Here is a 13226-nt window from a genome sequence, read left to right as displayed (position 1 = left end):
GCGGCGCGAACACCCCCCCCATCTCGGCCTGCAGCATCACCCCACTCCTGCCTCCTCCAGCAGCGACCCTGGGACCTTGCTCCACCGCAGCCGCATTATAAGATGCACCACCATTTTCCCCCCAAATTTGGGCCAAAAGTACTGATTTGGGCCAATTGTGATTCAATAATTTTAATCTTTATTTCAACAGCTTTAAAATCCTAGGTACAGTTCACATGGCAAAATTCACATTATATGTGTTATGCTCATGTTCACTGCCTTACATGTGATATATGCTATCATTAAATGGAATCTGTCAGCATGTAGCTCTTTCAAAAACAAGTTTAGCAATACCTTTAAATTTCCATTCCTTTCCTTCGATACTGAGAAATCGGTGTTTATATTGAAGTGCAAATGATTCTGAAGAGCGATTTGTAGATCTACCAGCTCTATACCGCACCCATCACCGCTTCCTCCTGTTTGTATGACACTGTATGCAGCGTGATTTCAGATCCACAGCCTCACTTGCATACCAATTCAAACGCTGATTTCTCATTAATGGAGTAATGGACCGGCCGTGGAAAGGTATTGCCAGACTTGTGTTTGAAGGGGCTACGTGTGCATATAATTAGTTTGGGGGTCAAAATCTTACTGATCGATTCCTTTTAAAGAAGCATTCCCAAGAATTGTTTTATTCTTGTCTAAATCTGTATGCACTCTAGTTTGAGTATGCTAATATACTTGCCTATCACAGTCTTCTCCAGTTTCCAGTGCTTTTTTAGAAAAAAGTAAAGCTTACTCAGAAAACAAGATATTACGTTGTTACATAGGTTGAAAATGAGCCAAGTCCATTAAGTTCAACCTTTCTCCACCAATTATACATTTTATCACTAAAATAACTGTAATCCACCATGTTGTGTACTGAGGAAAGATAAAGCATACATAATTATTTAGCGGTGACAGAAATTGAAATGAAAAATGAGCATTATGCGATCTATTCCATTTACAGATTGCATGCTAATACATAACCATACACCTATCAATGGCTACAACGGTTCGCTATACCAACACGAAGCATTCTCACATGAAAAAACGTCGAAAGCAGTTTCGGGCCTCATAAATATTCTGCTTTCATGCATGAAAGAGGGGAATTGTACATGCTGTATTTCAGATTAGTTTTTATTCAATATATGAGCAGCATATATGACTGTATACAGATACATTTAATATGAAAAACACTTTAGATGTTAACCGGTAGAATATAATATAAATTAAACACTTCCCCCTCGTCATGCATGTATGAAGTTCTATCTGTATTCATACCCAAGGTAATCGCTATAGAATTCAAAAGGCTTCCATCCTGTTACACTGACAGAAACCTGTCCAAGAATATTACGACATGTGCCTGTGAACATATGCAGTGGAAAGCTCTACTGCCATAACCTGGAGACGCAAATGCCATGTATAGTCATTCAGATTGACGGAGTGGGCAGCAGTGTGAGCAGCCTCTTCATCATCCCTGAGGGAGCTTGTTTCTGGCGAAACATGTGGGGCCATCTCTTCCCTCAGTTTCCTTTTATCTTATAATTTGGATTCAGTATTTACAGTACTTGGTGCTGCTGTACTGTTTTACCTAATCATTGCTAATTTGGTATACAGTTCCTCTGATCTTTTTACAACCCTTATTGTACACTATAATTTCGATCTTTAGGATCAGCACCTTATATAGTCTGTAGAATCAACTAACGTATATTGTTGAGACGTTATATAGCTTTGTATTTTCCAGGGATCTTGGGTTTTTGTAAGCAATTATATTACCCTGTTAGTCCATCTTTATTTTTAAGCTTGGACTGTTGTGTTATTATGGCACTTTTATTTGTGTCTGTGTTTTTTTTTTTTTTGTATTTATGTACACTTTTTTTATTTTTCTATACATTTTTTTCAATTTTTAATCGAGATGTATCTTTTTGCATAGTTTTGTCTTTTTTCTTCCAATATTGTATATGCTATTTGACTATGCGGTGTACATCCATTATTATTGAGGTGGTGCCCACATAATTGTTGTTCTCACAGTGGGAAGCTCCACTGCAATGACCTGGAGATGCATATTTCATGTACAGTCACTGAGAATGACTAAGTGGGCAGGAATGTGAGCAGCCTCTTCTACCTCGCAGCTCCTGGTATTTCCAGTATTAGATCAGAAAGAGTGTGGACCACAGTGTGAACAGCCTTTTCTTACCTCAGTGCCCTTTATTATCTCCAGAATTAGCTCAGAGAAGAACAGCAATATTAGCAGTGTCTTCTATTCCTGTAGTTACCAGGGATGCTGACGTAAGATCAAATATTGGGAACAACCATGTGAGCAGCCTCTTCTACCTCACCACTCCTGGTATTTCCAGTATTAGATCAGAATGACAGTGTGGACCCCAGTGTGAGCAGCCTTTTCTTACTACAGCACCCTTGTTATCTCCAGGATTAGCTCAGAAAGGGAGGACTGCAATGTTAGTGTCTTCTAATCCTGGAAATACCAGGGATACTGAGGTAAGATCAAATGTGGGGAACAGTGTGAGCAGCCTCTTCTACCTCGCCACTCTTGTTATTTCCAGTATTAGATCAGAAAGACAGTGTGGACAGCAGTGTGAGCAGTGTCTTCTTACCTCAGCACCCCTGGTACCTCCAGTATTAGATCAGATAGACAGGGTGGACAGCAGTGTGAGCAGTGTCTTCTTACCTCAGCCCCTGGTATCTCCAGTATTAGATCAGATAGACAGGGTGGACAGCAGTATGAGCAGTTTCTTCTTATCTCAGCACCCCTGGTACCTCCAGTATTAGATCAGATAGACCGGGTGGACAGCAGTGTGAGCAGTGTCTTCTTACCTCAGCACCCCTGGTATCTCCAGTATTATATCAGATAGACAGGGTGGACAGCAGTGTGAGCAGTGTCTTCTTACCGCAGCACCCCTGGTATCTCCAGTATTAGATCAGATAGACAGGGTGGACAGCAGTGTGAGCAGTGTCTTCTTACCTCAGCCCCTGGTATCTCCAGTATTAGATCAGATAGACAGGGTGGACAGCAGTATGAGCAGTGTCTTCTTATCTCAGCACCCCTGGTACCTCCAGTATTAGATCAGATAGACAGGGTGGACAGCAGTGTGAGCAGTGTCTTCTTACCTCAGCACCCCTGGTATCTCCAGTATTATATCAGATAGACAGGGTGGACAGCAGTGTGAGCAGTGTCTTCTTACCGCAGCACCCCTGGTATCTCCAGTATTAGATCAGATAGACAGGGTGGACAGCAGTGTGAGCAGTGTCTTCTTACCTCAGCACCCCTGGTATCTCCAGTATTAGATCAGATAGACAGGGTGGACAGCAGTGTGAGCAGTGTCTTCTTACCGCAGCACCCCTGGTATCTCCACTATTTGATCAGATAGACAGGGTGGACAGCAGTGTGAGCAGCCTCTTCTTATCTCCGCACCCCTGGTATCTCCGCTATTGGATCACATGTTTCTACTACATGTGATGGGAGGGGGAACTTCTACTAGACATACACACTGGCACCTGTCCTATTAACATCCTAGGATGGTTTATGTCAGTGTATTAAGACTGCAGCCATTTTAATTCCATAGTGATTACTCATATAGACCAAACTATTGTGATTTGCTAATTGAAAGTACCGGTATTTGAAATTTACTTATTGATATATAGATACCGGTATATGCTCGAAGAACCCCTGTAAGCTCAGCCCCTTTAGGATTCTAGTTTCCAAATCTGTTATTCTAAATGTTTACATTATTGCCAATAAATGTATAAAGGACACCTGTCCTCTGATTTATGCTTCCCTAACCATGAACAGTATTATCAGTCTGACTGCATGATTGCAGCGTGGTATATTCTTCTCTGAAACGCCTTGGCATTTTAGATGGAATATGGTTAGAATAGTCAAGTCCTTCGCTGCTCACGACTGGCTCTTCCCAGCGCCACTGTAGGCGATTAACAGGTCTCTCCCTCATGTCTACATAGTAAGCTAGTTACCTTCCAAAGGGAACAGGAATTTAACCAGACTGTGTCCGATCCCCGCCTTCATGGTCATGATGAAGCCAAAGCCTTGCCCGCGCTCATAATGCCTCACTTCGCCTCGGGTCATCTGTCGGGCTAGCTTCTCCATCAGTTCCACCATTCTTGCATATGACTCCTCGGTCACAGCAAAAGTCAATGGCAGGGGGCAAGGATGGAGCAGCTGGGTCAGGAATTGAGGAATGATTTCTGCAGAGACTAGATGCTACTACATGGCACTTAGATAGAGAAAAGAGAGAACAATTAGGTGGGTAAAAAGGCAAAATGGGCAATAGTAAGTGCATAGTGCTATATAATGTCATGACTTCAATATATTAAGAGGATAAAGACTTTGATGCGAGGAGTTCTTCTTTAAGTTACTAGAATGCTGGCTGGTCCTGTGTACTTGACTGTTGTACCTGTAGAGAAGGCAAATAAGATCCATGCATTAGACATCCATGTTTCTCACCACAGACTATTGTGAAGAACCTCTATTTGCTGAAAATAATTTTCTTGCCTGTCTCCTCATTCCAGCTGAGGCTGGTGTTGGGCGGAGAAACATGGGGAGGCAGTGGCCACTTAAGGGCACTCTCACTCCCAAAACACTTAACACCTAATTTGCATATGAATTAAAATGCAGGAATGCAGCAATAGATTGTAGAGATAAAGGTGAAAATAGATGTACTTTGGGGGGGGGGTCCTTGATCTTATTGACAGATTCCTTTCTTAAAGGGAACCTTTGCTATTTTATTGCAACAATGTATCACTTGGTTTCCTGGGTGCAGCAGTTGTGATAAAATCACAATCTCTGCTGTATATGTAGCAGTGTTCAGAATGCTGAGCCCTATATAACCCCGCCCACACCATTGATTAGCATCTTTCTGTCAATATACAGGGTACACAGAAAGCTGCCAAACAGTGGTGGGGTGGGTAACACAGAGCAGTTGACTAGGAGGCAGCTAGTCCTGCAGTAATAATTACCTTCTGATAAAACAATCATTTTTATTTAAACAGCTTGTAACACATTGTTGGAGTCAGAATCTCAGCCCCTGCATCATGCTGCTCTCAGATTACATACCAAAAATGTGGTGACCGATTTCCATTAACCAGATCAAGACAAGGCCATTTACCACTGTTTCTGACTAGGCCCATTTTCAGGTCCTCTATGTGGCTTTATTTATCTGATTTCCCCTGTAACTGGGGCTTGTATATTAGCCAGTTAGTTTTTAAATTCAGTCTCCTAGGTAATAGAGCTTATGAGGTCTCCTTGGACCCATCATCTCCTACCTCCTTCCTACAACCAGCAATCACATGATCACTGGGTCTGGAGGAGGAAGCGCTTGTTCAGTGCATTGTGTATAGGATCCGGAAACTAGAGACCGTAACAAACTCTCTCCGCCTTCTTTATGGGGAGTCCCGCTATGTCTGTCAGCCAGTTCCCGCAGCTGCAAGTTCTTGATCGGAATTATGCAGTGACATTTTATAATGTCACTTCAGAGCATGTGGACCTCCTGGACGTTTATAGTCTATGGGCAATATGGAGAGAGTTAATATACGGTAATGACATGGAACCTATAAAGACAAATTCTTACGAAATATATATACCATAAAAATAAAAGCACGTAGTAAAATCTCAAGTGCAAGGTTTTTTTTTTTGAGAAACTCAATACCATAAATAATGTGCATCAGTCCGTAGAAATAAAATGAAAATATTAATTACTACTTAGGGTGGATGGAAAAGAGGTTCCTGCAGAAGGCCGTCTGGATGGGAAGACACCACTTCGCGACTTTCCTAGATTATCACCAGAGAATAAGGAAGTGCGTCCATTCCGTTCACCAAGGAATGGGATGGTGGCACATGTGCAGCGTTGTGAGCAGAAGAGTTTGGATCAGGTAAAGGCCTGGAATTAAAGTTCATTTTTTGGAAGAAGAGGTCAGATGTAAAAACAGGAAATGTTACTAGTTATTTTATTTTTTTGTTTTTTTATCAACAGAACCGAGAGGTGGTTCTGCCTCCAGATGAGCGGATTTCAGAGTCTATTACTTCACAGCACTTTGCAGGTAGAATTTTCTGATTGGTTTCCTTCACATTGCTTTTTCTTTTTTTAATTGAAGAATTGGCCTATTGCTCTCTCTAACCCTTAAGCCATATCTTGCTTGTCCAGTATTTCCATTTACTATTTTTTAAATTTAAATCTTTGGTTTTGGGCATAAAAAAAAGTTATTTGTAGCACAACATATCTTTTAAGTAAAGCATTTTATTAATAGATTAACTCGTTAATGCATAAATAATTGTCATACCTCATGCAATACTCCTTCCATATGTATATGAATATTCCTTCCATACTCCTACCTTTTTGCTTCATTATTTCCATTTCATACCACATTTCTTTTCAAATCTATTTTTTGACTCCTAACATTATTATTGTTTTAACTAATTTTCATTTCCCCCCACTCCATAGCTTGTGATTCACTCACTCGGACTCTGGACAGTGGTATTGGGACATTTCCTCCTCCGGATTACTGTGGAGGGACTCCTAACAAAAATACCCCAAAATTAAAATCTAGGCTAGACTCTCCTTCTGTCCTTCCAGTGGGAAGGTTTTCTGCCTTCCCCAAGGTACCCCGAAGAGCTAGGACCTTGGAAAGGGACATGCGAGGTGTGGAGGAGATGTTCCCAAGTGGACAACACCAGAGTGTCCCAGCGTTCCATGCACTTTTGACAGAACCAGAACCGGCCATAAGTCATAGGATGTATGGAGAAGGTTTGTGTTTTCTACCATTCAAACCAATGTGTTAACGGTGGTAGTAGCAGTGTACTTTCCTGGTGTCTACATTAGGTAAATTAGAGATTAATGTCATTGAGCATTACATAGTTCACCATTTGTGTATATTTAGGGATAAAGCAAAATTCTTCTAGTAGTAATTTCTTACTGATGTAAATATGTACAGCTTAAGCATCAGCCATTCATGCCAATGTTGGGGTCACTCCAAAAACACATTAGTAAAATAGGCTGGTGTAGACAAATTATCTTGTGTATGGGATCCTCCCAGCCCTCCCCTGACAGATAATTTTTGAGTAAAGGATAGGGCGTGATTGAGCAGAAACTTATTAATTTTACATATGAGCAGGCTTGTCCAAAAGGCGTACGCATGTGTATTGGGGATGGGACCGCTATTTATTGTGTATGGCCTTTAACTGCATTTCTATTTTCTTATCTTACAGATTCCAATAGAGATCGTAGTCTGCCACAACAAGGCAAGAACTGGACATTTCCCAATGCAAAGGTCAACGCAGGCTCTACAGAGAACTTTAGAACTAGAGTACATGAGCTGGAGGAGGTAAGGGTACAGTACCAAATCTCCAAATCTGGCTTATTGTCTAACTGAAGGCTTTTTTTTCTTTTTAAAATCAAGGCTGCCTTAAAAAGGTTTATCCAGGCTATATATATATATATATATTTTTATGGGCCTAACAACTAACAGGCAGGCAGTTGCTACCTAACTGCCTGTTCCACCCACCGCCGATCTATGCCAGCTCAGAGTGGTCACAGACCGGTCCTACCAGCGATTCTGCTGACGCCACATCAACAAAGCTGCTTCTTCTCTCCCGATCTGCCCTGTTAATGGGGTGTCACTGCTGATGTCATTCTGATTGACAGCTGGCTCCCCATAGTCCTAACTGTGGGAGGCTGGCTGTAATGTCGGCATTCACGCCCCATCGACTGAGCAGCCCAGAAGAGGAAGAGCTGCGCTGTTGGCGTGAAGCAGCAGAATAGCCAGATGCGGCAGCCTGTGACAGCTCTGACCGGGTGCCAGGCACAATAAGTAAGTAGTTGGCAACTACCTGCCTCTTAGTTCTTTGGCTCGTAGTTAAAAAAAAAAATAAAAAAATTAGTCCTGGATAATCCCTTTAATATGTTGCTTTGAAGAAGATCCTGCAGCTTAAACCACACCAATTCTGTGCATAATAACAAAATGCTGATCAAGAGCCGATCTAATTGTGAAAATTGTGCCACAATTGTCCATGGTCTTTGGTATTGCAGTCTTATGCAGGTCACTGGCGCGGAGATGTAATACCATGAGCAATGGGTACCCCTGTAAGTAGGTGGAGGGGATGGAGCACAACCTTTTTTTTCTAATCCTGAGTATGCCCTTTAAATGAATGAAATCTCCACATGCTGCCATATATATCGGGTGGTACAGTAGGGACATTTTTCCCCCCAATACTGGTGCTGTTCGGTCTCCATTGGACCCTTGTATGGAGTTAATATAATTGTGTATGAGTCTAAAATATGAAGAAGCCATGCAAATATATACAGTTAAAGGGAAGGAATATCACATGCCATTATGTGCAATTGTTTTTTCAGTACAGTATTATATTTGTGCAACATTTGGTGGCAGAAATGATATTCTCACTGCGTTCTAGTGACTAATTAGAGGTCTTTTAACAAACCACTTTATCGCCATCTACACAAGTCAATCATGGTAGAAGCAGCAAATGAGCAAGATTGCGTCAGAGCAGAGACAGGGATAATCACATCTATAGTTTACCTCCAGGAAATAAGGGAGTGAAGTGTCACCAGAGAGGAGAACCCAGGGCCCCTTGTCGGTGGTGTGTGGGGAGAACCACTTAATTGAAAAGTAATTAGCTCTTATTTTCTGTTACCGGCTCAGGATATTTCTGAGACTAAAAGGGCTTTCCTATGTATTTCACTGCAGCCCAGCATTAACATTGAGGAAATCGGACACTCATGGAGTCAGGTCCAGAAGTAATCAGATTGCGACTGCATTTTCAGAATGGAGTCTCTATACCACTGACACAATAGATGTGAAACACCGCAATCAAGATGCGATTGAATATGGACTTTCCTCTGCAATTCAAGGGGCTTTATAAAAATATTGTATTAACTATTTAGGAGTTAGACATTTTTTACATAGTCCCTCCATTTTGCAGGTAATGATCCAGACCACATAGAGTTCATTTTACAGAGGGTATATAAACTGAAAAGGAATTATAGAAGTACCATAAATGAGTCACAGATTGCGGATCAACCCATAAATTGTTAATATAGCATTTTCGGGGAAACTGGAATTCCGTGGGCTGATCACTTACATCTCTTCTAAGTCCGTATTCTGTCAATTTGGGATATTGGTTTTTACTTGCGTTGACAAGTATTTTTAAGTGTGTAGGGCAAGAATGACTGGCAAAAATTGTCACCAGGGAGGGCCAGGCACTGACCTTATCTATAATATTAGAAGGTATATTGGCCCATGCTGCCCCCAATATTTAACAAGAAGTGGAGAGAGGGTGTCTCAAATGCAGAATTGCCCTGCCCGATATTTAGGGAAATCAATATTTACTGTACTCAAATTGTAATTCCAAAAAAGCTGGCCTCCTTTCTACTTATTAATAGGCCATACCGGTGTGTCCTGCTACAAGGAGAAATTGAGGCATGGCATAACTAGTGCAGAGCGCTGGGTAAAGATCAGGACTGAGTGGGTGAGTTTAGAATGAACTTCATGGGAGCTACCAGAGTTTGTGACCCCCTGCCAACATTTAGGTCTAGGCCCCAGCACCCGCATGTTGTGTATGTACTTATGCACAATGAGCATTGCTTTGGATCTATGAAGACATCTATCCTTCTAGATATATATGTAGCTACAAGATAATGTTGTAGTCATCAGATAAAACTTGCTGCTACTGAGCTAAATCTAGTATACAGACCTCAATGTTAAGAATAGTACTATATACCGGACCGCCAAACTATGACCATATATTGCTACCACATAGTGAAATAGTGAGCAAATAATACCAATACCATACTGATAATTAATAAAAAGAAACCACTGCACTTATATTACCACTATACAGTGACCAAATAGTGATGGATTCCAGTTCCACACAAATGCTCTGCAGACGACCATATAGACCTATAGGTGCACTGTACTGAAAAATCCAGTGACTCACAGTTGGTTGTTTCTGATTGTAGTTGTCCCCCCCATTTTTGACAACCAGCCTTGCTAAAGCTCCCAGCTGGGGGCTGGTATTCTCAGGCTGGTAAGGGGCCATTGATATAGGCCTCCCCAGCCTAAAAATAGCAGCCTGCAGCTGCCCAAAAAAGGCGCATCTATTAGATGCGACAATTCTGGCGCTTTGCCTGGCTCTTCCCACTTGCCCTGTAGTGGTGGCAAGCGGGGTAATGACGGATTAATGTCACTTTCTTATTGCAAGGTGACATTAAGCCAGGTTAGTAATGGAGAGGTGTCAATAAGATACCTATCCATTACTAATCCTATAGTACTTAAAGGGTTAAACACACAGTAAGAAGTATTTTAATGAAATAAAACAATATACAATTTACCATTTTATTATTCTTCCATTCCATGCGAAGCCCTCGATCTTCTGAAATAAAAATAAACCAACACAAATACTCCCTGATCTGACGTAGTCCAATATAACGAATGTCCCATGCAGTATCTGAGGAGATAAAGCTTACAACTGGGAGCACTGCTAATGTGACTGCTCCTGGCTGTAAGCTACTGGGGAATGAATGAGACGGAGCGGGCGCAGTCTCCGCAACTATCGCTGACGTCACCAAGCCTGCGCTCCCTCACAGCCTGACCTGTGAGGTAACCTCTGGACCGTAGGAAAATGCCAGTGAAGAGGTTACCGCAGGTAATCTATCTATTCATTCTATTGATCTACAGGCATTTTTTTTTCTGTGTGCACTCAACTTTATTGGCATGCACAAAGAGAACAAAGTGCATGAAAAAAACGCGATAAACACACATAAACTGGCACAGCTTCTTTCCTCCCAAGAAGATCAGGTTTTGCTGCAAAGAAAAAACGCAGCAAAAATGCTCTGTGTGAACTTACCCTAACAGTACCCTCATTTTTGTGACGCCACACACTAGTGGTGTCCCCTCTGTGACGCCACACACTAGTTGTGTCCCCTCTGTGACGCCACACACTAGTTGTGTCCCCTCTGTGACGCCACACACTAGTTGTGTCCCCTCTGTGACGCCACACACTAGTTGTCCCCTCTGTGACGCCACACACTAGTGGTGTCCCCTCTGTGACTCCACACACTAGTGGTGTCCCCTCTGTGACTCCACACACTAGTTGTGTCCCCTCTGTGACGCCACACACTAGTTGTGTCCCCTCTGTGACGCCACACACTAGTGGTGTCCCCTCTGTGACGCCACACACTAGTTGTGTCCCTTCTGTGACGCCACACACTAGTGGTGACCCCTCTGTGGCACCACACACAGCCCAGGAATAGCTTGCAGTCCGCCTCAGCTTTGGATTTAAAAAAATAAATTAAAAAAAGATTACTTGGACGAGCAGCGAGAATACAATAAGAGCAAATATTAGTGACTTGACTTTATGACAAATCGTCTTTAAATCCAACCTGCCTCATTTTTATGCCCTTCTAGAGGGCCAACAATCTGACCCTATTTACACTGGATTGTTGACTCATTCTGCAAAATCTGAAACCCGACTTTTGTCTAATTTGTATGTCAAGTTTTCGGTGGGACTCTAAAGTGAATAGTAGGGAAGTGGACTATACATCTCGAAGGCGGATCTATGAAAATAATTGGAAGAAATTACTGTGCTTAAGAACTGAAATATATTTTTAGTAATTTTCCACTTTTTATCTTTTACAGATCCCGTCCGAGGGTGACAGAGACTGTGATATGTCTGGTTACCCACATTCCTCCCTTTGTTTTCCGGGCAGTGTGAGCAGTCGCACACCTAGCACTTCTGAAGTTGGAGATGAGGGTACAAGTGAAGCCAAATCCCGAGATAACGAACAGGGTCAGACTGGGCTGGAGAACTCTGAATCTCTGAGTGATTCATTATATGACAGCCTGTCTTCCTGTGGTAGCCAAGGCTGATAGAACATTCCTTCAACCCATGAATTGTCATGCTGCCTGACATCTTTACAAGCTCTCCAAAAGTAGATTGACATTTTCAGCTGATATGTGGGTGCTATTCCATGTGGAGTCTGTCCTTTCCATGACCTTGTTGGTTGCTCCTCTAGAATGACCTTGTACTCCCCACATGAGCCTCAAAAATCCCAAGTATTAGAAATGTCTTGCTGCCTCTGGCCTTACAGGTAAAGGTCATGAAATACCGCTGAACTGTTGCCTCATTTTCTGCCTCGTTCTTTCCAAGACTGTGGAGGGTTTCGAACTTGCTCTTCCTCTTGAGTTACTGCCCTTCCCCTCTTTGTAGATTACCTTTGTTCTTGTGTTTTTTGTTTGTTTTTTTGTTCGTGTTTTTTTGGCTTATATGGGCTACCCCTTTACTATGCATCTATACCACCAGCGGCTATGTCATTCACTGCAGGAAGGTGAAGGGGAACAACGGGTTAATAGCATACCTCACATCTGTGTCTCTCTGATCAATATCCCAGCAATGCATTAATGCACTGATCCAGAAGCAGAATACCAACTTTACTATCTTTAGCTTTTATATCAGGGAGTAAGTGTGGACACAGTCCATTTATTTTAGCTGCATATCTGGAAGTCTCTGTGATTATTAGGGAGCATTGACTAGTTTGACTTGATGTGACCTTTTTCACCCGTGGCCCCTTTATTTTATTTTTTTTTTCTTTGTTTATATATGTGCTGTTTTATATAAAATATATATTTTTATTTCTGTAAATTGTTTAGTTTTTTTTTTTTCAATGCGTTTTATTATTTTTTGTGTTTTTTTTTTTTTTTTGCTGTTTCTCTTAAGATGGTGCTAACCAGGAAAATATCCTTTCGGCAGGTTTCTCCTCTTATTCCCATTCCCCCTTTTTTATTCTTTTATACCAGTCTCTTGTTTTTCTTTTATTTATATAAGTTATTGTGACTGTTTGTTTTTTCTGCCTCACTTTCTTTTAAGCTAAAAATAAAAAAAAAATCTAAAATACAAAAGTCTGAATTTCTTTAGTATATAGAATTTAATGTAGTTATGCAGACCTCCTGACTTTATTTTTAATTTTATTTTTTTTCTTATTCTGAATTCAGAAATGCAGCTTTGTACACTTATAAATAACACAGTCATGTTATTTTTAGCTATTTTAAAGGCTTTTGTTTTTTTTTTATTAACCTGTATGAAATTTCATTATGTAAGAAAGATAAAAATGCCATAAGTCATCTGGGTGCTGCTGTTCCGGGGTAATGCAGACTGAAGCCAT

General features: G+C 41.4%; 1 protein-coding gene across 4 annotated transcripts in view; it reads left to right on the top strand.

Annotated features, from left to right (window-relative positions):
• NCKAP5L (NCK associated protein 5 like) overlaps positions 1-12933 on the top strand; it is a 101014-nt gene extending 88081 nt beyond the window's left edge. For 2 of the 4 annotated variants that reach the window (XM_069758324.1, XM_069758323.1), the window contains exons 9-13: positions 5760-5925; positions 6027-6093; positions 6495-6797; positions 7259-7374; positions 11704-12933. In XM_069758324.1, coding sequence (XP_069614425.1) covers positions 5760-5925; positions 6027-6093; positions 6495-6797; positions 7259-7374; positions 11704-11934 — 883 coding nt within the window. In that variant the 3' untranslated portion in view covers positions 11935-12933. The remainder of the gene's footprint in view (positions 1-5759; positions 5926-6026; positions 6094-6494; positions 6798-7258; positions 7375-11703) is intronic. The other 2 variants (XM_069758326.1, XM_069758325.1) reach the window with 1 other exon arrangement.
• Positions 12934-13226: the final 293 nt, after the last annotated feature.

This window comes from Ranitomeya imitator, chromosome 3 (genome assembly GCF_032444005.1).
Source record: "Ranitomeya imitator isolate aRanImi1 chromosome 3, aRanImi1.pri, whole genome shotgun sequence".
NCBI lineage: Eukaryota > Metazoa > Chordata > Amphibia > Anura > Dendrobatidae > Ranitomeya > Ranitomeya imitator.
This window is presented reverse-complemented; position numbering and strand designations above follow the sequence as displayed.